Consider the following 24,442-nt stretch of genomic DNA (forward strand, 5'->3'; position numbering starts at 1 on the left):
CTTGCCGTTCACAACCTGTTTGCATGGCAGACAGTCCAATGGTTAAATAAAACCTGTGATTCAAATAGAAGAAGGTACCAGAGCAGCCATGCCCATACTGCCTGTTTGCATTTTCCATTCCCTGTTTCTGAAATATTCCCATTTTCCCTCTCGAGTCAGCAGCTTGAAATTTTACTTTAAGTCCTCTAAAAATTTTACTTAAAAAATAACTTCCAGACAAATGAAAATGAACAAAAGGCCCAAACCAGCCTGTTTATGACACTGGACCTGATAGAAGAGGCAGTTCAAGTAGATCAGCAAAAGAGTCATTCCTGCAAATGTGAGCTACCGAGGTCCTCAGCAAGCTGGAGGGAGGCAAGAGAGGGGTCTGATTTTGTAGAAGCCCATGGGAGAGCACAGAGGGAATCCTGACAGAGGCAGTGGGCTGGATTCACCTGTTTACTGCATCTCTGTACCAGCAGGCTATGTCAGGGAGGGCAGGGAATGCCTCTGTCACTGCATGGGTGTACCCACACCCGACACTTGCACTGGACACACGGCTGAGCACAGTCTCCCTGTTGCACACAAAATTCAGGGGAATGAATGGATGCAAACACATCTCTCTTTCACCCGTTCCCCTTGTCCCAACTATCCCCTACCAGCACTCCTCAAGTTTTCCCTGAATCCCCAAGAAAACAGACACAGGGCTGTGCTGCACCCAAACAGCTTCTGGGGACACCCGCTGTGGCTGGAGAGGATGTGGCCAGCCCACCGTGGGCACCTCTCTGTTAAGTCTCTCTGTTGGACACACTGCCATCCCCCCATCATCTCTGGAGCACTGGTGGAAAGGGAGTGCCCTTCTCCCAGGCTCCCTGGTTTCTCCCCTGCTGTCTCCCCTTCGCTGCCGCCTGACTCCTGTACAAAAGCGAGGGCTCGTCCCTTCTCATCCTCATGCCTTTCTCTCCGGGTTTATTGTCATCAGACACAGCAGGCAGGGGGAGAGGTGGAGAGAGAGGGGGAGGTATTCAGCTCGGTGCCTTCTCTTGTAACCTGTGCCTGACCAATCTGCCTCCCGAGGGGCTGTGGGGAGCTCCTCCCGCCCTGGTATCTCCTCACCCCTCCTAGAGCCCCTTAGCTCCTGGCACCCGGAGAGGGATGGCAGCAAGGGTGGGAGGAGGGGGAGAGAGGGACTGACAGCAACTGCCCTTTCTCCAGGATGGGTTGAGAGAAACGAAAACCTCCCGAGCTCCTTCCTCTGGGTGTTTTGGAGCAGATCCTGCCTGCCTGGCGGGGTGACTCCTCTGCACTGTCTGTGCGCGTTCCTGTGCGTGTGCTGCTGCCATCGCAGATGTACCCCCAGCTGTCACTTCACCGCGCACAGTCTCTCCCTCTCCCGCCTCTCTCTCTCTCTTTCTCTCTCCCCCTATTTATTATTTACGGAGGATTACAGTCCCTTTCCCACGCTGTCACCTCGCCGTGCGGCTCCTCTGCCCTCCACGCGGGGTGAGCGGCTGGGTAGGGGGGGCTCCTGCCAGCGAGGGGCCACCGAGAGCCCAGCTGGCAACAGAGGGACTTTTCTGCTGGATTTGTTTTGGGATTGTACCGGCTTCACTGGAAAAGCTGCTATTCTCACAGGAGGGTCCATTCCAGCCTGAGAGAGGTAAGTAAAGACATCTCTCTTTTGCATTTTTCCCCCCATCCCCAGCTAAGCGAGATCAGTGGAGCTGCCCCCCAGGAACCGGCTTCCCCGGGGAGGAGAGTGTCAGCAGGGGCAGCACTGTCTGCCAGACAGCACAGTGCACAAGTCCCGGCTGTGCCAGACTGACGGGCAGCGATCTTCCCGACAAAGCAGAACGGCAAACCTGCTGCAGAGGTGCCTGGTACTGGTTCCAGTCCAGTTTCAGTGCCGGCAGCTGGGAGCAACTTCTCCCAGCTGCGAATGGCACCAGCACCTTTCCTTGCACCACGGGCAGCTCGGGTGTAGTTTTGAGGCTTAAGGGTTTGGTGCTGCGGTCACCAGTGCCGGGCAGCTCCCAGGGAGCCCTGGCTTTTGTCCCCTCCTCGGGGCTGTGAAAGGGGTCAGCACGAGAGGTGCCACTTGCCTGGCCCGTGATGACTTTGCTGGCTATCATTTTGGACTCAGCTGTCTGAGTAAGAACAACCTAAAATGGAGAAGTGAGGACCAAAATTGCACTGGTTCAGCACTCAGTACACGGCTTTAGGGTGAGGGGAGGGTGCATGTATCTGTGTGTGGGTGTGTGTGCTCATGGACATGACCACAGGACATGAAGTGAAGGATGCCAAATCACAAGTAGAGCCAAAAATAAGTCCCAAGTTGCTTTCAGCATCTCTGCAGGCTCAACCCGCAATTTTTGAACTTTCGGGCGGAAGGCACAGCACTGAGTGGGGTGGGTGAAACACAGCACAGAGAAGCCTCACAGGCTTTTCCAGCCCTGACTGGCAGAAGAGGGCAAGAACGAGGTCTCAAATGAGCTGATGTGAAGCCCCCTATGGATAGGGGTATATATATAAGCACTAGGGTGTGTGTATGGTGTGTGTGTGTGCATACATACGCATGCACAGACACGTGCACACACACACATCCCACACAGGGCATTCTGCCCCCTCCTTCTCCCTCTGCCTGACCAGTTTATTGCTGTCCCTGCATCTCATGCTAATTAAGAGAGACGTGTAGAACTGCAGCTCTCCAGATTTGGGGAGAGAGGATTTTTTAAGCTGTTGCTCCAACCAGGTCATGACTGAGCTGGGCCCCAGGCCCACCACGTGGACTGTCAGGTAGCCTGAATGTGCCACATCCAGCACACCCCTGATGGGAATGGCAGCGAGCAGGGTACAGCACTGCTCTGCTGCTGGTGCCTGACCTGCCACTCAAGGATGGAGAGAGAAATTAAGATCTCATTTGGGAAAGGATTGGAGCAGCTGCTTTGCACAGTTTAAAGAAGGAAACCCTTAAAAGACAGGGGAACCCTCAAAGGCACACAGGCACTTGTCCTAAAGCAGGAGACATTTCTAGAACTGAGGGAGCCTTTCCAGAATTGCAGACCATTTTTATTCTGAGCTTTGTGGCTCAGGTCTGTTTGGGGGTGGGAGGGGGTGGATCTTCCTCTAACTGCTGTGGGCAAACAACATTTGCAAGGGAATTATTCCACATGAGCGAAAGGCTTGCGGGAGTTGTCTCCCTGTCAGACATCAGTGCTGCCTCTGTTAGTGCATCTTGCCCACTTGGAGGAATTATGGTAAATCCTGAGCAAAGGGCCTGTTTGCAAAGAGAAAGGGGGAGAAGCCTTCTTATATAATTTTTATACCAGATCATAGCTTTACCCTTGCCTCCAGCAAAGTGAATGCTACATGCTAGCAAGGTGCACTCTCAGCTTGGATACCTTCATGAGTTACTCCAGTTTCCTGCCCTTCCTCTGGCCTTTTTTTAAGCCTGGTGCAGAAGGGATTTTCTAGGCTGTTCAGCACCACAGAAGCCTGATGAAAGCAGACCTATGTCTCAGTAGAGCTGGGATGCCCAGCAGTAGCACAGGGCCATGAGGATATCTGTAGAGGAGCATTCAAGGAGCAGCAGAGGCTGCAATAGGATGGGGACAGGCTCAAGCCTGTGGAAGGGCATTTCTGGGCAGTTCTTTGGTGACTCTTCAGCACTTGCCTGTTGCTGATTCAAAAGACAGACCAGGCAGTCTCCTGCACTTGCCATGTTTGGTTACAAGCAGCTGCTTGACATCTGTCCCAGTCCTGGGTGGCTCAAGCCATAAATCAAATGGCCATACTGGGATGCTCCTGCCAGCTGGGGAATGTTTCAGCAAGCTACACCACGGCACACACTCCAGTTCTCAGTGGAAAAGGAGCTGGAATGGGAGTTCTGGGATGTTCCTTCTGCAGCGCGGAAACACGGAAATACCTTGTAACACACACCTTATTCCTGCTGTGGCTTTACCAAAATGCTGGCTCACAAAAAAGCTTTGTGTGACTGAGGGTATGAAAATAGCAAGAAGATGTGGATTTTTTAAATTCCAGACTCGAGAGATGCAAGGAAAAGTTGTTTTGCCTTTGAGGGGTGGGATTATGTGAAATATATTATTCACATTGCAAAAAAAAAAGTAGTTGAAAGTTGGAAAATGTCGGGATTGGGGGCAACGTGCCATCTGCACTGGGTTGCAGTCCTGACTGGTGGGATGACATGCTGTATTTTCATGAGCTGATCATTCAGGGTACTGGCTATATGGTGTGCAAGGAGTGAAGCAGGGGGCTGTTATTTTCTTTAGTACTGCAAAGTGTGCGCCCGTTTTATTTGTTTACTGCCTGCCATGCAAGCCCTGGAGGCAATACATCATTATTCATTGTCTTGTGGTGTTCTGAAGATGTTAGCTGCTACAGTTGCCTTGTAGCTGATGATAGAGAATTTATGCTCTTCACAAGGCAAGAGAGAGTGGTTATTTTCCTTGCTTTTGAAGGGAAAAGAGACGTCCGCTTTAGCCACACAGGGAAGGAGCAGCAGGTGCAGGGCCAGAGCTTGGGGCCTTTTGGCTCTCGGTGCCATCAAGTCCTTGAGACCAGTTTGCTGGCTAAGCTGCCAGCATTTTGAAAAACAGCTGTGAGTGTTCAGCAGTTCTGCAAAATGGCCCCTAGGGTCTTGTGTTGGGCACCCGCAAAATTAGGAATGTACAGACTGTGGCCTCCTGCCAAAACTGTGGTTTAATATTCAATTCCGACCACATAAAAATAGCCTTATTTATTACAGCATCCTTATTGTTAGCTTCAGTATCATGTGTCCTTTGCACTGAGTATGGGATGGGGTACTGCGGAAAAAAAAGAAACAGTACTTGGTTGGGTAAGCAAAGGCAGTGCTGTGATGCAGATGTGCAGGTGGCTGAATGAAGACTGGGCAGGTATTATCTCACATTTAAGTGCTTGGCTTTGCAAGCCAAATAGCATATTTGATCACATGGCAATTTTTTTTTTTTTTAAAGTAAAATGTCACCTTCTTGATTCTTTTTCTTTATGAGTGGGAAAACAAGAGACTTTCTGTTATTTTTGCACTGCAATGCCCCACACCCATCACAGGAAGGACTGAGTCTTAAATTTACAGCAGGGCCATACAAGCCAGAACCTCCCGACTGACTGCAAGCAAAGGCTGTTACTTTGAAGACAGGCCCTGCTACCATGATCCTCCTCACTTCAAGGAGGCCAGGAAGACTCCTTCCCCACGAACCATGCTCTCATACAAGGAATAAAAAAGTAGGACCACATCCTGAGTCTGGAGAAGAGCTGTTAGAGGCAACCTGACTTGGCACTCATCACTTGGGCTCTCTTTCCACTCCTGGCGAGGCTCTCTATTGCCAGTGCTGCCCAAAGCAGGGCACGGTGCTGCTGTGATTTTGCTGTGAGGCACCTGTGTTGGGGCAGAGGGGCTGAAGGTGGGCCCTGCTCTTTCCACACCACTTGCATCTAGTGATTTTGATGGGATGTGATCTTTGCCATAACCCTATCTCTTCTGTGGCTGCAAACCCTCCAGAAAACTAAAGTCACATCAAATTTGAAGACCTTCCTCAGATTCAGCAAGCCCTGCAGCATGAGGCTGTGATCTGTGTGCTAACCCAGATGCATCCAAAGATCCTGGCTGGAACTCTGGATTGTAAGAGCTGTCACCACATCTTGTTGAGCTATGGGCAGTGTTCCCAGCTTGTAAAGAGCATAATTGTGTCCCAGAGGTCTGCAGGTACCCCTGGAGCTGCAGGCAGCAGCTCAGATCCCATACAGTTTGTGTGGACTTTGCAGGGTTGCCCCTCTTGAGTGCTCTGGGAAGGTGATGGGGCAGCAGAAGAGCTCCAGGCTCTCTCTAACAGGCAGCACTAACAACCTCATGCCACAGTGGCAACCAAGTGAGACAGATCTATGCAACCCACCGAGGCAGAAAGAGGACTCCTTCAGAGTCCAGCACAAACGCATCGGGTGTGAGCAGTGGGAATCTGCCTTTCCTGGGCAGCTTTTCCAGGAGCCGTGTGCGTGCTGGGTCACCGATCCCCTCGCTGAGAAGAGCTGAGAGGAATTTTACTGTTGGCATCTTGTGCTCTGGCCCAGAAATGTGCGCTCATGGATGGATGATCCCTGCCCCTGTGAACACGCCCAGGGCACAGGCTTGTGAGACGGTGGGGAAGTGGACTGTGTTTTCTACCTCCTCTCTCTCTTCCTGCCCCAACTGCTGGAGTGGCAAGACACTGCCCTTGCAGCTGGTGGTCTCATTCTGGGAGCCTGGTAGCTGGGGAAGCACAGCCAAGGTGGCGAGTGATGGAGAGGGAGAGGGACTTCCTCACTCAGCAGCCTGGGTGGCAGCAGTTCACCACACTGGCATCTCCACAAGAAGGACGAGTAACAAGAGTCAAGCACTAGGAAGGCCAGTGAGCTGGAAGTTCTGGTGTATTTCAGAATACAGGGTATAGAAAAAGGCAAAGGCAGTTTTTGGGCTAATGCAGACATGAATGATGGCAAACATGCAGGTGTGGGGTGTTTTGGGTGCAAGAGGTCACCTAGGCTTGCAGAATTTCACCTCATTTTAGGAATGAGAAGCCACAAGGAGAAAAGCTTATGGCTGAAGTGCCTTGGCCCCCATAAGATATAACAGGGGTTTCTTGGTGTTGATTTGGAAGCCCCTGGATTTGGCAGTCTGGCCATATTGTTCAGGCTAGACTTCTGGCCTAGCACTCCAGGGACAGAACTGTGAACTGAGAGTCTGTATTGATTAAAACCTTATATTTTCCTATCTCGCTGCTAAACTGATGCACTTTCATCTACTGCTCTGTGCATGTAAACGTATCTTTTAACTCAGACAGACTGGCACCTTTCCTCTTGAAGTTCTGCTGCATCCTTTGACTCTAGTAAGAGAGCCAGGGAAGGTACTGGGTCGTGTCAAAAGTCCCGAGCCCTCAGAGAATCCTTGATAAATGTGGGCCTATACCTACCTTCCTTCTTGAACACCACCCAAATACAAACAAGAAAGAGAATACTTTGGGATTCAGAGCACCATTCAACTAAGAAGTGCAGAAAATACCTGTGTGTGCAGTGGTAAGGGGATTGAGGACCAAAGAACCAGGATTCTCCCATTAAGCTGTCTTCTCTGCTTGGAACCTTTCCCTGGATTGTACCACCCACCCACACCCCCAGGGTAGGCTTGCCAGGAAGGGGGGAGCAGCATTTCAAATGCCAGTGAGATGGAGGATGCTTGTGGGGTGTAAAGGAGGAACTGGGAGCAGAAGGGTGCCTCCCTCAGACCTGCCAAGTCAGGAGCAGCTGCAGTCCTTCTGCCAAGTGACTGAGCGGAAGGATTAAGGGCCTGAGCTACCACTGTCCATGGGATTAACCCCTGCAGGAAATTAAAGTTGCAGAGAAGGCTCTTCACAGCTGAGAGAAAGAGAAAAACTGGGATCTGGATTAGAACTGGCAGGGCTGGTGACAAGCCACCACCCACAGCCAACTGTTCCCGGCTGGATCAGAAAATGTTATCTCAACCTTCATGTAGAACCCCCCTCCACATCTCGGTTACCAGTTTTTGCCAACAGTGTGAGAAGAGCGAAAACATCACTCCGTGGAAAGAAAAAGAGGAGGAAACTGGGTAGTCAACTCACGTGTCCCTCCTCTGAGCCCCTCTCCCACTCCCTCACCCGCTTGCCTCCTCAGCTGCCTCCGTTTTGCAGGGAGGAAACGTGCACGTGGTCTGTCGCGTTCAATAATACTTGGAGAAGATGCTGGCACACACAGGGCTGGATTTCTTCCTGTCAACTGCCCCCTCAGCTCCCCTCCTGCTGCTGCTCTGGGCCTCCTCCATATGCCACACTCGCACTGTGCTGGGACTTTCCTGTCACTCCTGTGTTGGATATCCTGGTCTCCGCACCTGCTTCCACAGCTTCCCAAGGAATTCCACATCTCCCCAGCAATCTGGGTCTTTCCCAGCAGTGCTGCCCTCTCTGGCTCCCCTTCAGATGCTCTGTACTTTCTCAGAGGGTTTGCTGAGGCCTTATGTCCTTGGTATTTCCAGCCCCTCCAGCATCTCCCAGTCTAATTATTGTGCATTGTTCAGGGAGGCTTTGGATGGAAATAATGTGTACTGGTTAAGGTACAGAATGAGAAATCAAGAAAACTGGCTTCTCTCCTGCTTTTGCCATAGGCCTGTCAGGAAACTCTGGGAAAATTTGGCCAAAACTCCTTTATTCTGTGTAATTTTGGTAAGCCCTACAAGTACTCTTTGCAGGACAGGAGAGTATTTACAAGCCCAAGTGCAAGTGCTGCTCTTGACAGCTTTGAAAATCCTGAGCGGGGAACTAATGTGGGCTCATGGTGAAGTATCAAAAGCAAGGCAGCTGAAATTTCACCCAGCCAAACCCAACAGTCATTTTTACTGTATCATAGTTTGCCCCTCCATAATATGGGGATAAAGTTGATCTTTCTTGGAGGACCTTGGGGAGGAAATACCATAAACACATTTGCATTTCAGAAATGCCTACACATTGCCAATCCAAAAATCAGAAGCTTTTTGACCTCTTCACATCACAGAGAAAAGGGTGTGGTTTTTAGTCACCAAGTCAGGAACGTGGCAGAGTCCCTTACAATACCAAGTGGTTTTTGCATGCTTTCTACTCCCTTTACAGCTTTCTGTATGAGGTGCTTTGCTTAGCTGTGATTGATCACTGCAAGTCAGAGGGCACCATTTCTTCTGCAGCTGGGTTTTTCATATGAATTTAAAATGTGCTTTCCATTGATTGTGACAGCACAACACTAATGAATCCTGAACACATGTGTTAATAAATCAGCAAGTGCTGCAAATGAAGCCCTCAGCTATTTAGCTTAGAAGCTCACTGGGCCAGTGACACACACTGTATGTTTCTACAGTGCTGCTGAACTTTGCTATCACCTCTGTGTGCTTTTGCAGTCCAAACAGATGACAAATGAAGAGCTGCCACTGCGACAATGTGACCTCTCGTGATCGATAATTTGCATGACTAACTTAGGTCTCTTGGGGGACCAAGAATGGGCATCATCTCCATGCCATCTGAACCCACTTGGGGTGTATTAATCAGGCCACACAGCTGACATCTCTTCCTGTTGCCTGTGACTCTTGCCCCCCATGGGCTGATAAAGGAACAGGCATAGAATAACATGCTTTGGTCACTGGGTGCTGGGGTACCACTGTCCCCCTCCATTATGGGGTGATACTAATAAAACATGAATCCTAAAAGCAATAAGGAAAGGGGAAGGGAAGAAGATAATCTCCTTAAAGCATCCTCCATGCCCTCCGTTACCCTGCTGTTTTTCTGATAAAGGCTAAAGCAATTCAGCATCAGAAAGGGGAAAGGGACTTTGCTATCAAGGAGAGTGTGGGGGAGGGATGAGCGTCTGTGTACACTTTCTGATAATTTATTGCTGGCATCTGTTGCAGCCTCTGCTACCTACCCTTCTGAAATGTAGGTCACCCACATGCCCTGCCAATGCTCATAAGCCAGGCTGTTAACGGAGTCTGATCCCTGAGCCATGATCCAAGGGTTAGTGCAAAGGACTAGGAGAGATAATCAGAGAGAGAAGTTGCTGGGCTCTGTTTCTCACAGTGTCTCATCCTAGTGACACAGTCACCTGTCTCTCTAGCCTCAGTGTTGCTGTCTGGAAATGGAATACCTTTATCCACCTGCCAAGAGCAGAGGAACTACTGGCTATTATCTCAGCCTTACTTCTGAGGGTCATTAAATACAAAGTAACACCACCTACAACTATGGTAAGAGCCATTCATAGAGCAAATGGAAAGCTTCGGATAGAAGGTGCCACAGAATTGGGAAGTGTTACTAAAACAGTATGTGGATGCAGTTAACTGAAACCCTCCCCACTCCCATAGCACGATCCTTGGGACCCTACCCACAAAAGCTAAGGCTTTGGAATGATACTGCAAACATTACTGGTGTCTGGGTAGAGAGAAGCAAAGCACAAGAGAGGGGTAGTGTCTGCTGTAGCTTTTATGCCCTGGCAAGTGCTGCAAAATCATTACAATCTCCTCTGCACCCCCCCCCCCCACTCCATGGTCCCAGCAGTAAAGTTCCCTGTTCAATCTAATTAGGGGAATCCTCATTAGAGAGTCCTCTAGAGTCTGACAGCAGGCCAAATGTCCAAGTGGCACTTCAACTCAGTGTATTTTTGGCCACTGGAGCCCATGGGCCAGAAATGGATGATTTCATTTTGTTGCTTTGAGCTGAAACTAAAAAAGTTGTCTTTTACTGTCCTATATGAACAAGTAAGAAGAAAAGGGCATCACCAGCGCCACAGGCTACCCTGTTAATTTCTCCAGAGTCTGGAAAAGACATGCAACTCCAAGTACATGGAAGAAAGCTCTGGATACTGTGTCCCATGGATCACAGGGCATTCAGCTGACATATTGCCCTAGGGAGAAGTAACCATCTAGTAAGCCCAGGAGAAAGACTAATGCCTGGTTTGTGGAGCCCTTGGGTGACTTGGATGACTTCAGAGCATTCAGAGCTCCAGTAATGCTAATCAGCCTTGAGCCCCCAAACCCAAGCAATGCCAGGCGGGTTCGGAATGGCATGGTGCCTCTTGTCTTGAGTTGGGGGCACACAGGGGGCACTCCTAGGTCTGGCAGAGTGTTCACAGCTGGAAAAAAACCCCTGGCTCTCAGGCTGAAAGCAGCCAGACAGATCTGGTGCTGCCATGGAGAGGCTTGAGGTGTGGGCAAGTGCTAGTTGTCCCAGGACTCGGTGTTCCCAGTGCTGCACTGGCAGTGAGTGCAGCTGGCCTGGTGCTCTGCAGAGCAGAAGGTATCTCTTGGGCCACAATAAAACAGCTAATAAAGTCAGAACTCAAGATAAGTCAGAGAAAGCATTTAAAAAAGAAACCCTCAAAAATCCTCTCTGCTTCCTTGCTCTCTCCTGACTGTGGAATATTAATCACTAAGGGTATAATGTGCTTATGGGCAGTCAATGCGTGGGAGAAACTGTTTTCTTCCAGATCCTTGGAATTAAAATTTCTCCATAAACTTTCTACTTCAAGGTACAAATGCAGAAGCTCACTGTGCTTTGCCCTTCAGCAGCTAAGAACCTCTACCTATTCCAAATCTACTGTTCTGCCACCTGAACATATGGTATGCTTGGAGAAGCAGGCAGTTATGTGGAAGACATGGAGGTTGATAAATATGGGTTACAGAAGAGTCCCCAGCACATGTGCAAGCCCAAGTCTGTGCACATATTTGTAACTGTAAGCTAGACTGGTGACTAGAATATGTGCATTTGTACATGAAGGCAGTCACTTTGAAGTCTTGGAAACACGTGTATGAGTGCACACAGGGTGGCTGCTATCTATGGGGTGGGAGTGTTGCGTGTATGTGACATGCTTTTAAAATAATCTTGGGTTTATCAAGGCCCCTCCATCTTTGTGCATGTTGCAGTGCAGGAGACAGCATTAAAGCCTGAACAGGTGTTAATCACTATGCACTGTAATAAATTCTAAACATAGGGAAAGGGCTTATTTATACACGGCTGCTCCTCCCACCCTGCACTCTCTGCTCGAGCCTTGGTGCTGCCTGAGAGAAAGAGGCGCCCGTGAGGTACCAGAAACCAGTGCAAGAGCTGGACTTGCCCTGCCAGAGTAGAAGGACCTAGGGGTAGAAATCTTGACCCTGCCACCATCCCCATGCCTGGGTGTGCCAGTCCTGCCCTCAGCCCCCCACTGTCACCTGGGGATGGTGCGGGTGAACTGCACAGAGCAGTGAGCGGGGCAGGAGAGACACCAGCCCATGGCCTGTGAGGGGGCCTGGGCTGAGGGGAGATCACAGAGGGAAACCGAGTCACAAAGCACTCACGGAAGCTGATTTTGGGCTTTTTTGTTTTGTTTTGTTTTTTTCAAAAAAGCTTAGCCCCCCAAGTTGGAACTGAGCCAGCTGATACAGACGGGGTGTTACAAAACAGAGCCAAAAAGCAAGAGCACAAGGAACAGAGCTATCTATAACCCCGACAAAAGTTAGATGGAGTGAAGGTGGGGAAGAGGGAAAGACAGAGCGTGGCAGGCGGCTGCCCCTGATGCTGAGAGCAAGGACGTGATCATTTGGCAACAGGATTTGGAGCTGATCGACTCGCGCTATCCAGCAGGCAGATAAGGCTCTGTGGCTGTCAGCTTAACTCTGCCGTTTATTCCAGTGCTGTAGGGAGTTAAATAGAGCACACGGAAAGCCTGCTGCTGGGGAATGAAAGTCAAGGAGGGAAAGGGAAGGAAGAGGCTGTAATTGGGCAGTGTCCGGGGAATCAGGTGGAAGTGGCTGCAGGCAGAACCTCTCCAGGTAAGTGCTTGTGGCTTTTCACCCTCCTTTTCAATACGGACAGGCGAGGAAAGGAGACTTCAGGGTGGCATTTAGGATGGAGACATTTATATAGGGGAAGCTGAAAGTCTCCTCAGTCAGGTCGAGCTCAAGCACCAAATGGGGACAGCTATTTGTTGCGGCTTCTCCTTCAGTGGGGGCTGCAGGGAAAGGGCTCCAGCTCGGTTTGGGGAGTGGGGGGTTGCAGCGGGTGAAGGTCGAACCAGTTTCGGTACCGTGAGAGGTATTAATCTATTTGGTGCATTGACATTTAGGTATGTGATCTAAATAGCCTTGCAAATGTACTAGTCCAGGCACTGAACCTGCTCATCATTCTCATCAAGATGCTAATTTAAATATTTTTTCTGGTGGTTTACATTCCCATATAAAATAAATCAGTCATGGGAGCCTGGGGGAGGGTAGGGGACCCTGGCACGTGTGTGGGGAGAGCGTCCTGGTGGGAGCGCATTGCCCAGCTAAAATAACAGCTGTGGATGTTGTCAGAGCCCCTCAGAGGGGATGGAGCAGGGTTTATATCTGTACTCTGGTTGAAATGCGTCCATCTAACTGCTGCTGCGACTGTGGATGGCACGTCAGAGAGTACGCAGGAGGACAGAAGGGTTCGTGGTGTTTTCCTTTTTCCTGCCTCCTTGCATCCAAAAGGGAAGCAGGAGGGAAGTTGAAACCTGTTGTCAGTCACTTATTGTCAGGGGATAGTTTATGGTCTTTGGGTTTCTAATTAGACTGAGGATTTTTCCTTCTTCTAATTAAGATGCAATTCCCCTCTTTTCAACACCCCCACTCCGTCTCCCCCGCCCCAGGTCCTTCCTTCTCCTTCTCCTCCGAGGCTCGCTTGCTCTTCAGCTCCTGCAGTTGCTGCAGTGGGAAATCCCCAAGCTGAAGCTGTGCTGTTCTAGCCACCACATCCATTTTACCTTAAAACAGACAGGAAGTGCTGGTAGGGAATACGGGGAGGGGGTGGGGTGGGGGGGGAGGTGGGAGGGAGAAAAGCAGCTTGGCAGCCGCTGGTGCCCAGATCTCCGTGAGCCTGAGCCGTGCGTCAGGGAGAGGATGCACAGGTGGTACCAGCCAGCGTGGAGGCAACAGGAATGAGCTGGAGTCTGCTGCCCTGGCAGGGTCACCTTAGCAATTCATCAGGCTAACCTTGAGCATGAGGCTAATGTAGCCACCATGGCAGGCTATTCAAGCACAAACTTCTCTCTCTGGCACTTGGGTGAATCAGGCCTTAGTTCTGCACCGTGAGGTTCAAAATGAATTAACATTGAGCCTTCAACATGCTGTGCCTCTTGAAACATCCTCCATTTCTCCTCCAAAACAGAGATGATGCCTCAAAGGCAACACACTAGCTGGGGAGGGGAAAGGACAACACTGAGCCCAGCCCCACGCTCTGCACCCAGGGAACCAAATCTCATCCGCTCTGCTCTGCTTTCTCACTCCAGGACCTGGCAGGCAGGCTACAAGGTCATTCCTTCTCCTTTTGGGGCTGTGTGCCAGGCTGGCTTTTGGATGTGAAGACACGCTGGAGAAGACAAGGATGCTGCCTACAAGTGCTGGCCACCGGTGGAGGAGCAGGTTCCTCATGAGGTGGCAAGAGGCTTGTCGTAAGTAATGCCTACTCAGGTACTCAGTATGATATTCCTGTTTGTCAAGGGAGTGGGAAGAAAATAGGTCACATCAGGGTTAAGAATAGGGGAGAGGGACAGCTAAGAATGGAGATGTTTGAACTAATTCCTGATTCCTTTAGAGGCCAGGCTAGCTGGGAGGGAGAGTGAGATTCTAAAGCTGAATATGGGCTTAAAGTGGGACAGTGAGTGATGATTGCTTCTGAATTCCAGTGGGCCTGGCAGGTGAGAAACAGCATGACAGATACCATCACACAAAGATCCACCCTGAGCATTTCTCAAATCAGTACCCTATAAGCTGCAGACTCCTCTCTATGGTAGGGGTTTATACATAGGCTGCTGAACAAGGCTCCCAGCTCTTCACAGCAGAACTCAAAACAGATTTTAGAAGGGAATGCAGGACGTGAAGGCAGAATTCTTCTACTAGGCACTGCCACATGTAGTGAAAATCAAGGAGTAAATAAAGAAGATCTCTTTCAAATTAAATTGTAAGCATTCAGCCTGTACATATTCCCAGTGGACTGGGACTGCTACAGTACCTCTGAGTGCAGGGCAGAGACAGCTAGGGTGATGTGGCCTTCTGGGAATGTACCTGGATCTCAGAGAAGCATCTGGGGACCACAGCAAAGGAAAGGGAACACTTGGAGTGTGTCCATCACTACTGCATGCCCAGGCAACAAGTAGGTCTGTGGTTTCCCTTGTTCCAGTCCTCCTGATCAAATCTGGGGCTGTAAGAAGCTGGAGGAATTATTTCCTTCTCCAGAAAACAGGCATCTTTGTAATCCATCCTCACAGACCAGACTGCTTTATAAATTATTTATAATGAATGCTATTGAGTCTTGACTTAATCTGATATACCTGCATCAGCTTTCTGCCACCTACTAGAGTCACCAAACACCTCACAAAGTAACTTCATATGCCCCTAACACGAAAACACATAGTACTCATCCTTCCGTAGGGCTGGAAGACATCTCCAAGTTCTGTCTATGGTTTCCCTGCCTCTCTTTCCCATGGAGCTGCATCCTAACCCAGTGTGATGAATTCCCTGGTCTCAGCCCACATCCCAGTGTGATGCACTTCTTGCAAGGAGCCGAAAACGAAATCAGGCTTTCTCTTCTCTCTGTGATCTTAGCAAAATATTTCCAAAAGCATACAGCAATGTATGGGTAACAACAAGACATTTTTGGCATATCCTATACATGGCTACAGAAACTTGGCATAAATCCATTTCCTGAACATAACCACAGCCAGCTGCCTGAGACTTTGTTCCTACCAGCCGCTGCCAGCACACATACTGGTGGAACCCCACAGCCACCCAGTCGGCGCCGGAGGCGGGCAGGCATTTTGAGAGATAAGCCCTGTGAGCAGAATGCCACCTGTATAGCATTACACACGGTCTGCTCTTGCCTTTCTTGGTGTACAAAGCAGCTAAGTGTTATCTCATCATCACAGCTGTCAATCTATTATTAATACTGTGCTTTTGTTAAGCATCTAGGAAAAAGACGGGGTCACTTCAGTGACTCATGGCTCTCTCCCTTCCCCATTCTAGCTCCCATTCTTTTAATTCTCTTCCTGCAACAAGGCTGTGATGTATTCTGAACAGAATTAAATATCAGCCAGCCAGTCAGTACCTGTACTGCAAGTCCAGAGGGTACAATCTGCTTTCATGGCAATCTCTGCTGTGGACCCCAACACTTGCATGCCAAGAGAGCACAGAGGTGCTCAGGATAAAGATCTGTCTTGTATTTCACCATAAGGATCCATAATTATTGTTAAAAGGTCACACATATTGGCATGGCCTGGGCTGATGTACACCTGAGATCTCAACTGTAGGACAGCAAAAAATTCTTGAAGGGTTGAGAAAGATGGATAAAATAGGAGAGAGCTGGGACACTGTCTCTGAATGCTTATCCCTTGGTCCTTGATAAAGTTATATAGCTTAGGATGCAAAATGGGTACTTCTCCTTAGGCTACCAGTCCACAAATCTGCCAGTTCTCACAAGGATCTCTGGGAACAGAAAAAACACCCTATGCAGGATGACAGGGTCTGAGTATGAAGGCACCTTGCTGACAGAAGCCAAGTTGATAGAAAAATGGCCTATGTGTCAGACTGAGCTCTAAAGAGTGGCACAGGGGAAGAGAGGAAGAGCATGGCTGACTTCAGAACTGTTCCAGGGAGAGCTGCTCCAGAGCTTGTGTCTCCATTGGCTCCCTCTCTTGTGGCAGTCCTTTCACAATTCCTTTAGGGTTAAGAAGCAAAATACTTGCGTGTTGGTTCTTTGAAAAAAAGCAGGACAAAAGAAACTGATTTTCAGTTTAGGAAGGAATGGTTAGACAAAAAATGTATCCACCTTAGCCACCATTCACCCCTAAAAAGACCCCTAAAACCAACCCTTAAGTGACTGCCTTCTCTGCAGAAAAGTGAGAAACGGAGAGGACAGGGCATGACATACAGACAAACCTGCTTCAGTTTTAGTTAAATGCTTAAACTTGTCACCTTAAAAACTGTGAGGGAGCTGAATTTGCTTCCCACATTGAAAAATTGTGGAATTCATTGTGCGAGCTCAACTCCATGAAAGGAATTAAGATGAAGGATGCAAATGTTTTACATAGTCTGCTAAAACATAACTCCCACTCCTCTAATGACAGGAGGCACAAAGCTCGCTTTCCTGTTGCTATTGCTTCTTTAGCACAGAAATGAGAGTTTTAGAAGCCACTGGCACCCAGGGAGGGTTGGTAACAAGTGTCCTGATTCCACTAAGAGAACCTGGACCCATGTCTGGAATGGTGATCCAGAGCAGCCTCTAAAAAAATGCAGATTTGTGGACTGTCTGACCTTAACTTTGAGATACTGAAGGAGAAAGGGTGCACATGGTAACCCTTTTCCTAACAGCCCTTTCTTCAGTTACCAACCTGCAATTTTTTTCCTCGTTCCATTGCTGTGGGCAATTTTAGTCAGAGGAGGTACTTCTGGGGCTATTGCTATAGGATCATGAAACTGTTTTGAGAGCAGTGGCAAGTTCCAGGCGTCCAGTCCAGGGACTTCTTCTTACTTTTTACCAGCTTTCTTGATCATCCCCTTGTAATGTAATCTAATTCATTAAAAGTGGACACAAGGCCCACACGACACACTATGAATATGGTAAAGCAAACAATACCCTGATGTAGAGGCTAACTTAGAACCCGAGTCTGATCTATCACAGATCTTAGAATTTCAAACTGCAGGAGTGCAAATGAGATGTAGGTTGTTTTGTTTTCCTTTTTCTTAATAGCTCTTCATTAACATGTCTATTCCTGAAGAAAATAGAGCTTCTTAAATATAAACTGGTCCCTCCTCCCTCTACCCTGACTGTTTAGAAAGAGTTGTCCTTTATCAGAGGTGACACCTCCCACTACTCTCTGCTCCATTCTCCTCTGACAGGTACCAGTGCTCCAGTATCTGTCAGCAAAGTCCTCTGGGATGCACTGTTCTAACTTCTTTGTGAAACTGGAAGGATATTTACTTGCTCATAAAAATGAATGCTAAGAGGAAAGTCACGGTGTGAAGGTGCAGGCCAGCAAAGGGATGTAGCTGTGAGGAAACTCATTACACTGCAGGGCATTGCAGGGAAGGGTCCTGCTGTGAGGGTTGTACTGTGGTTGTAGCTGTGTTCAAGGTGGCAATGGGTGAGGGTGGGAAAGCACTGCTCTAATACATGCACTCTTTCTTTCCTGCTTTTCACCCACCAGTGCTTGGCTGTTGGCTGTCACTATGTGCTGCTGAGTCCTTCTTTGCTTGTCCTTCCTCCTGCAAGTGTAACAGTGGCAACCTGGAAGTGGACTGTAGTGGCTTGGGCCTCTCTTCCATTCCCTCAGACATCCCCACAAACACCAGGACCTTCCTCTTTCTCAACAACAAACTCAGCATCCTGCCAGGAGCAGTGTTTTCCAACCTCTCCGCTCTACAGAGGCTGGATCTATCCAACAACTTCTTGGACCAGCTCCCTCAGAATATCTTCAGTGACCTGGGGAACCTCACGGAGCTCCAGCTGAGGAACAACAGCATTAGGGCCTTGGACAAGGACCTATTACAGCACACAGCCCTGCTGCGTCAGCTGGACCTCTCCATCAACGGCCTGGCCCAGATCCCCTCGGGAATCTTTGACGACCTGCCTGCTCTCCGCTCCCTCTCTCTCAGGTCCAACCGCCTGCAGAGCCTGGACAGGGTGACCTTCGAACCGCTAACCAGCCTGCAGCTACTCCAAGTTGGGGATAACCCCTGGGAATGTGACTGCAACCTCCGAGACTTCAAACACTGGATGGAGTGGTTCTCCTACCGAGGTAGGTGCTCGCGCTGCGGGAGTGAAAGCGCAGAAGAGCTGGTCTTCCACGGAAGGGCAAACAAAAGGCAGGGGAGAAACATGAGCAGATACATCTGTCAGGACAGGCTGACCTGAATGACAGGTCTTAGCCAAAGAGTACGAGTACCATACCACAGTTTAGTGCCACTGCACATTTGTATAACAACACTGCCAGGCTGGGGAGTCCTCTGCAGCCCCGGATCTCCTATTTCCTTGTTTTGTTTCTAATCTGAACAATTATCCCCTCTTTTTTTTTTTTTTTAACCTTGGGAGAAGAAAGAACTTTCCTCAAGTAACATCAAAATTTTAGGATTATGAGTTCACCTCACCCTTTCTGCCTAAAGGGAAGAAATGCTTTTCACACCTGAAAATAGCCATCCCATTCTCTTTCTTAAGCCAAGAGAACTAAAAGTCAGATTTGGCTATAAAGCATCAGGTTTTCTGCCAACAAAAGAACCATAGGCAAAGGTGCCACTCAGGAAAAACACTCCAACTAATATTGGTAAACCTAAACTGAAAGCTCAAATTTACAAGCCAGGCCCCAAGTCAGACTGGCTATAAAATCATCATTTTAAAGCGAGCAGTTTTTGACAAGTTTGTATTTCCACCTTTTCCTTGAAACAGAGGAGGCTGAAAGGTACATATCACTTATGGGGAATGCTGATGGGATGACATATTTTTAGGAGCTGCAACTCTAAGAAAGATGGCACATTTTACAGGAATGACGATTGAAGGCCTGACCTTCTGTTGCTGAAGCCAACGAGTAGGAAAGGGTCTCAAATCATGCGGATAGCAACAGTCAGCTGTCACATCCCTGCTGATCACAGCCATGCTGCAAGAAGATTATCTCTGCCTATGGCTACACTGCAGTCTGAAATATGCATTTGTGTGAGCAGAATCAAACAAGCATACAAGTGCCAATGTCCCTTTTTTTCATTTTTGGTTTGTTTTCTTTCTTGACTCCCATATCACACAATATGTTGATGGAAAGCACACAGAGGTAACTTTTTGTTTTTTAAGTCCCCTTCCAAAGAAATTGCCCAAACTCACTCAGGCATTTGTTTCATCATCTGTCATTATTTTCACAGAGATGGATTTGTTGTTAGAAGATGGGACCACGTATCTGTTGTTATTTTGAGAAGACACAGCCTGGTCCTATCTTTTTGCTTTTATTTCTCCTTTTATAAAATGGTTCTACTGACACTTACATAACTCACTAAACAATATGGGGCTGACTTAATAAATGGTTTCAGAGGGCTTTCATGTCTTGGCCTGAAAGACGTCTGTGCACATATCATGCACCATGAGCTCTAGTGTGGAATCCAGCCTAGGTAGAATCATATCAGCCAGCTGACATGGCTGAAACTTCTGCAGGGAAAATACTTAGCAGACGTGAATGGGGGCTCATGAACTCACCCCACCTTAGGATCTATCTCTGCTGTCACTGTCACAGGATGAAGCTGTGATTCACTCCTGTTATCTCTATTGGAACAGGTGGCAAAATTGACCAGCTGGCATGTACCCTGCCCAAGGAGCTGAAAGGGAAGGATATGCGAATGGTACCCATGGAGATGTTTAACTACTGCTCCCAGCTGGATGATGAGAACAGCTCTACCGTGCTGGACAATACTGGCCCACCCTGCACTAAAGGCAGCCCAACTCCTTCCAAATCTAAATCAGGCCCAGAAACAGAAGTGGAGCCCAGTGTGGGATGCCCTCAGAAACAGCGATACAGGCCCGTGAGCGTGCGCCGGGCCATTGGCACTGTGATCATTGCAGGGGTGGTTTGCGGCATCGTTTGCATCATGATGGTGGTGGCAGCTGCTTACGGCTGCATCTACGCCTCCCTCATGGCCAAGTACCACCGGGAGCTGAAGAAGAGGCAGCCGCTCATGGGTGACACAGAAGGTGAACACGAAGAACAAAAACAAATCTCCTCTGTGGCGTGAAACTCTTCTAGGAAGGAAGGGACAGCGATGAAAAAAGGTACCTGAGAGCAGTCAAGCATGGGGTCCTCCCAAAGTACATCTTCCCAGACAGAGAGACAGACTGTGCTATTGCTCCACTCACCCAAGTAGTGCAACATGCTTCTGGGGGGTCAGGGCACCTGGCTCAATTTCTTTTCCTCTGCCCCAGGCCCATTTTGTGCCCTTTCACCCTTGGGGCCTCCCAGACAAAATAAAGTAGTCAGACCTCGAGTGCTTGCTGTGCCTCATGCCCTTGCACAGAGCTTCCCTCACATGCCTGCTGCAAAGGCAGCTGGCACATTCTGGGAACCTGTGTTGTTCTCTCAGCTTTGGTCCTGAGTCATCCTGTATCCTGTCAAGAGTTCTCTGCAAACCGAGAGCAGCTCTGTGAAAGCTTGTGTGGGAAGCAGGACACCAGAAGTGTCCATGCCTCACTGTCAGGGTCACTACCTGCAAGTCAGTGCTCTTTACATCAGAAGGGAGGAAAGGTCCCCAGGGTAGGACAACAGTCAGTGGGAGAGTTCCCTTCTCATTTTTAAAGGTGGAAAGATAACCTGTGTCACTTTAACACGCTGCCAGGAGCGCAGTGTCCTTCTTTTTGCTCCTGGCCAAGTCCAAATCTGTGAGCTGACACACATGTCATCTCCTACAGGTGCACAGACATGGAGTCACCCTCCTGTACACACACACACTGACTCATTCTGATCCCAACACGCACACACAGCCAGCCACAGTTCCAGATATCCAGGCACCCCACCTGCATGTGCAGAGCCACACATGCCCATGCTGATCTGCCCTCTGTGTGTTGAATACATTCAGCCACTTTACCTTACCTTGATCACAGCACTGCATATCACCTTCTGCTTCAGACAAAATACATGCACACTGCCACTGAGGAGCTAACAGAGACATCTCAGCCCTAGTGTAGAGCCAGTGGAAACTGGCAGGAGACGGCAGGGAGAGGCAAAATTATTGAGATTACAGCATGAGTCTGTGAAAAAAATAAGGTGTATTCTTCTTATCTGTTTTATGTTTTCTCTGATAAATGGAGAGGGTAAGGATACGAAGCCTCCATTTAGAAATGTTTGGCTGGCAGAGTAGAACTGGGTCATCAGGAAAGACTAGAGGAGGAGGTGGCTTACCAGCCTCAGTAACATAAGCCACGCTGAGTAGTGTGAGCCTGGGGAAAGGTGTCAGGGGAAGAAGTCACACAACTGGCATGGCTGGTAGAGGGGCCTGCACGGCCTGTGGAGCAGGGTGATGCAGCTGAGGTGACTGAAAAGCATGGGCGCAATTCTGAGGGGTCTTGAGCTGAAGGCAGAAACCTGGATCACAGCGTGGCAGGTGTGGGAGAGCCCAGGAAGGGTCTGGCATGGAAGGCAGCACAGCCCACATACGCTCCCCTCACCATCACTGGTGTGTTTGACACCATCCACAGCTGCACACGAGCGTGCCCACACACGCAACTGCGCACACTGCCACTGTCACGCAGGGTGACTTCCCCCAGTCAGACTTTAAAGCCCTCAGACTGCAGTGCCTCCTATTAGTTTTTGCTCATTCTGACCTGACAGGGGAAAAAACAAAAAAAAAGTGAGAGGGGAAAAAAAAAAAATGAAAGGAACTCGACATAAGGACTCATTTTGTATCACTGGAAGTGGGATAAAATGCTGTCTCCAGGGGAGAGCGCACATTGCCATGGTAACCTGCTCTAACCCGTCACAGTGGGTATTCCTGGGCGAGGAAGATGACACCGGAGGTCGTGCATCCACAGTGCCTGTGGATGGTGTGATCCCTGCCATCAGGAAGCAAGCTGGCAGCCAGCCCAGCTCTGCAGGGTGTTTCGCTGGCAACCTGTGTTCAGAGCCCAGCATGCACTGCAGGTGGACCCTGCCAGGGCACATCACCTCTTCCACCTGCTCCATCTGAATCCCGATGCCTTCGGACATCTCGCAGCCCTCCCGCTCGCTGTGACCGGATCCCTGTGGAATCAATGCACGCTGGCTCCTCACCCCCTTCTGGCCCCAGACAGGTGGTTGTACTGACCCACAGGCACACAACATCTTTAATCAAAGCCTGGAGTGGCAAAATCCCTCCTGGTCTACCCAGGGTCACCAGAGGCAAGGAGACAGGATGCTCTGAGCTGTTTAAGCATGACTTTCCTTCGACACAGGGACGCATGGGACGGGGGAGGATGTTCTTCAGAAAGCAGAAGATGAGGCTGCCATGGAGGAACAACTGGGAGAAGCAGTCCACCCACAAGTGTGCACACACATTCTACCCCTGCTCCCAGCACACTGCTTGTGAGGAACTGGAAGAGGAGGAGGGGGGCTGGCAAGACGTGAGGAGGAAGGACTCTCACCCCATACACTGTATAGCCACTACAACCATCCCATCTGCTCCAAGTGTAGCCCGTTCTGAAGGGCAGAACTGGTGCACTGCAGACTCCATATGCGTGTCACTGTTGCTCCACATTCCCAGCAAGCCAGGACTAGACTCTGCCTGCTGGATCCAAACCTCTCCCCAACCTCCCTCTCAGGGGAACTTCTCCCTTTACCATACTGGACTCCACAATCATACTTGAAATGGGACTTGAGTCAGAGTGGTATATTTAGAGATCTATATTTTACTTGCATCAAATAATGGTGAAATATTGCACAAAACAAATGGGATCTATATATGTGTGTGTGTGTATGTATGTGTGTGAGTGAACAAGAGAGTGAGAGACTGTTTTAAAGGGAATAGACCAGAGGTAAAATGAATGGGAGAAAGGCAGGGCACACTGCAGGGGCTGAGGGGATGAAATCCTCCTTTCCCTGCACCTTCCCTGTGACTTCCTCCAGCCCTGACCAATTTTTCTTTGTTGCTAATAATATTTTCTATATCTTGTGTTGTGGGGCTGCTGATGACCTTGCCCATCCTTTCCTTTTTTGTTTTAATTTATACAGCAGAAAGTCTGGATTTATCTCAACCCTAGACAAGGGACTGCTATGTTTAGAAACCCACCCAGGAAAGGAGAGAACTGAGTGCTGCTGAGAAATATGAAGGCTGGCTGCTATGGGGAGTCCCACTGGAAAGCAAATACTGTGCTGGGAAGGATGAGGACCTCTCACATGCAGAGCTGAGTAACTGGGTTCACTGGGAAATACCCTCTTCATGCCACTGTTTGCAAACAGGCTCTTCCTCCCTTCCCTAGCACACCTGGAAAACAGGCTGCCCTGGTGTGACTGAGCTGCTGCACTGTCCACAGGCACACCAGGGAGCATGGTACCTAGCACGGTCCAAAACAAAGCTCTCCTGTGGGATGCTGGATACAGAATGACACCCAGTGCTCCTTGCGTGCTCAGCCAATGGGTTCCTTTGGTGTGTGGAGACAGGGGCTCTTGTTATCCCTGCAGGCATGGCTAGACACAGGGAGAACCCCCCTGAACGTACCCTTTGGTGCAGGCAGGTGCACCAATGCTCCACGCAGGCGCCTGCACTTAGGAAATGGTATTCTGGGGTAGGCAGGTCCAACACATGCCAGGGTGATCTAGGGGCTGGCAGGGCCACCAGAAACACCCCTTCTGCTCCCCCCATTCCCCTTCCCCACACACCCACCTGTGGCACAGGCACATTTCTTGCAGGGAACAGATGGCACTTGTAATTCCTTTTTCTTTTTTGTTACCGTTTGAGGGAGAGCGACAAGATTTTCTAAAGTGATTGAATGGAGGTTTCTTTGGCATGAGACAGAAAATTTTTAAAGGTATATTATATTTCTGGCTTGTTGTTACAGAATAATAATAAAGAATGTATTTTCCTATGCTCCTTCTTGTTTAAATGAGATCTCTGATAATAGAATTCCCTCTCTCCTTGCCCCCTGCAAAAGCAAACACCACAGGGACACAGCCAGCCAAACGAGAAAGCCCCTCAATTCCCACATATGTATGCTGGTTTGTACACACTGTTGGAACTTGGAATGAACATGCACACACACACACACAGAGTATATCAGTGTAACTCAGGGTGAGGCTCTAGGACTAGACACACAGTCAAGGTGAGACCCCAGATCTAGAAACACACACACACAGCGCTCCAGGGACACAGTCAGACAAGGGTGATTGTGTAACAAGGATAAGATACTGTGGCAATCAGCTCATTACATAAAAGTAG

At 49.2% G+C, this 24,442-nt stretch overlaps 2 protein-coding genes across 4 annotated transcripts in view; one reads left to right on the forward strand and one right to left on the reverse strand.

Moving 5' to 3' along the window:
* The window catches only part of CACNA2D4 (calcium voltage-gated channel auxiliary subunit alpha2delta 4), a 129,028-nt gene that overhangs the window by 29,905 nt on the left and 74,681 nt on the right, over window positions 1–24,442 (reverse strand). The gene's annotated exons all lie outside the window — the stretch shown is intronic.
* On the forward strand, window positions 1,067–24,096 carry LRTM2 (leucine rich repeats and transmembrane domains 2). Of its 3 annotated transcripts, XM_032688547.1 has the most exons (5): window positions 1,067–1,639; window positions 12,186–12,325; window positions 13,804–13,965; window positions 17,716–18,306; window positions 19,821–24,096. In XM_032688547.1, the coding sequence occupies exons 3-5, from the start codon at window positions 13,899–13,901 to the stop codon at window positions 20,273–20,275; spliced, it is 1,113 nt and encodes a 370-aa protein (XP_032544438.1). In that variant the 5' UTR covers window positions 1,067–1,639; window positions 12,186–12,325; window positions 13,804–13,898; the 3' UTR covers window positions 20,276–24,096. The 3 variants fall into 3 exon arrangements, with proteins under 3 accessions (XP_032544438.1, XP_032544436.1, XP_032544437.1); XM_032688545.1 differs by lacking the exon at window positions 12,186–12,325; XM_032688546.1 differs by lacking the exon at window positions 1,067–1,639 and having other exon boundaries at window positions 7,802–12,325.

This window comes from Chiroxiphia lanceolata, chromosome 5 (assembly GCF_009829145.1).
Source record: "Chiroxiphia lanceolata isolate bChiLan1 chromosome 5, bChiLan1.pri, whole genome shotgun sequence".
In the NCBI taxonomy this organism is placed as follows: Eukaryota; Metazoa; Chordata; class Aves; order Passeriformes; family Pipridae; genus Chiroxiphia; species Chiroxiphia lanceolata.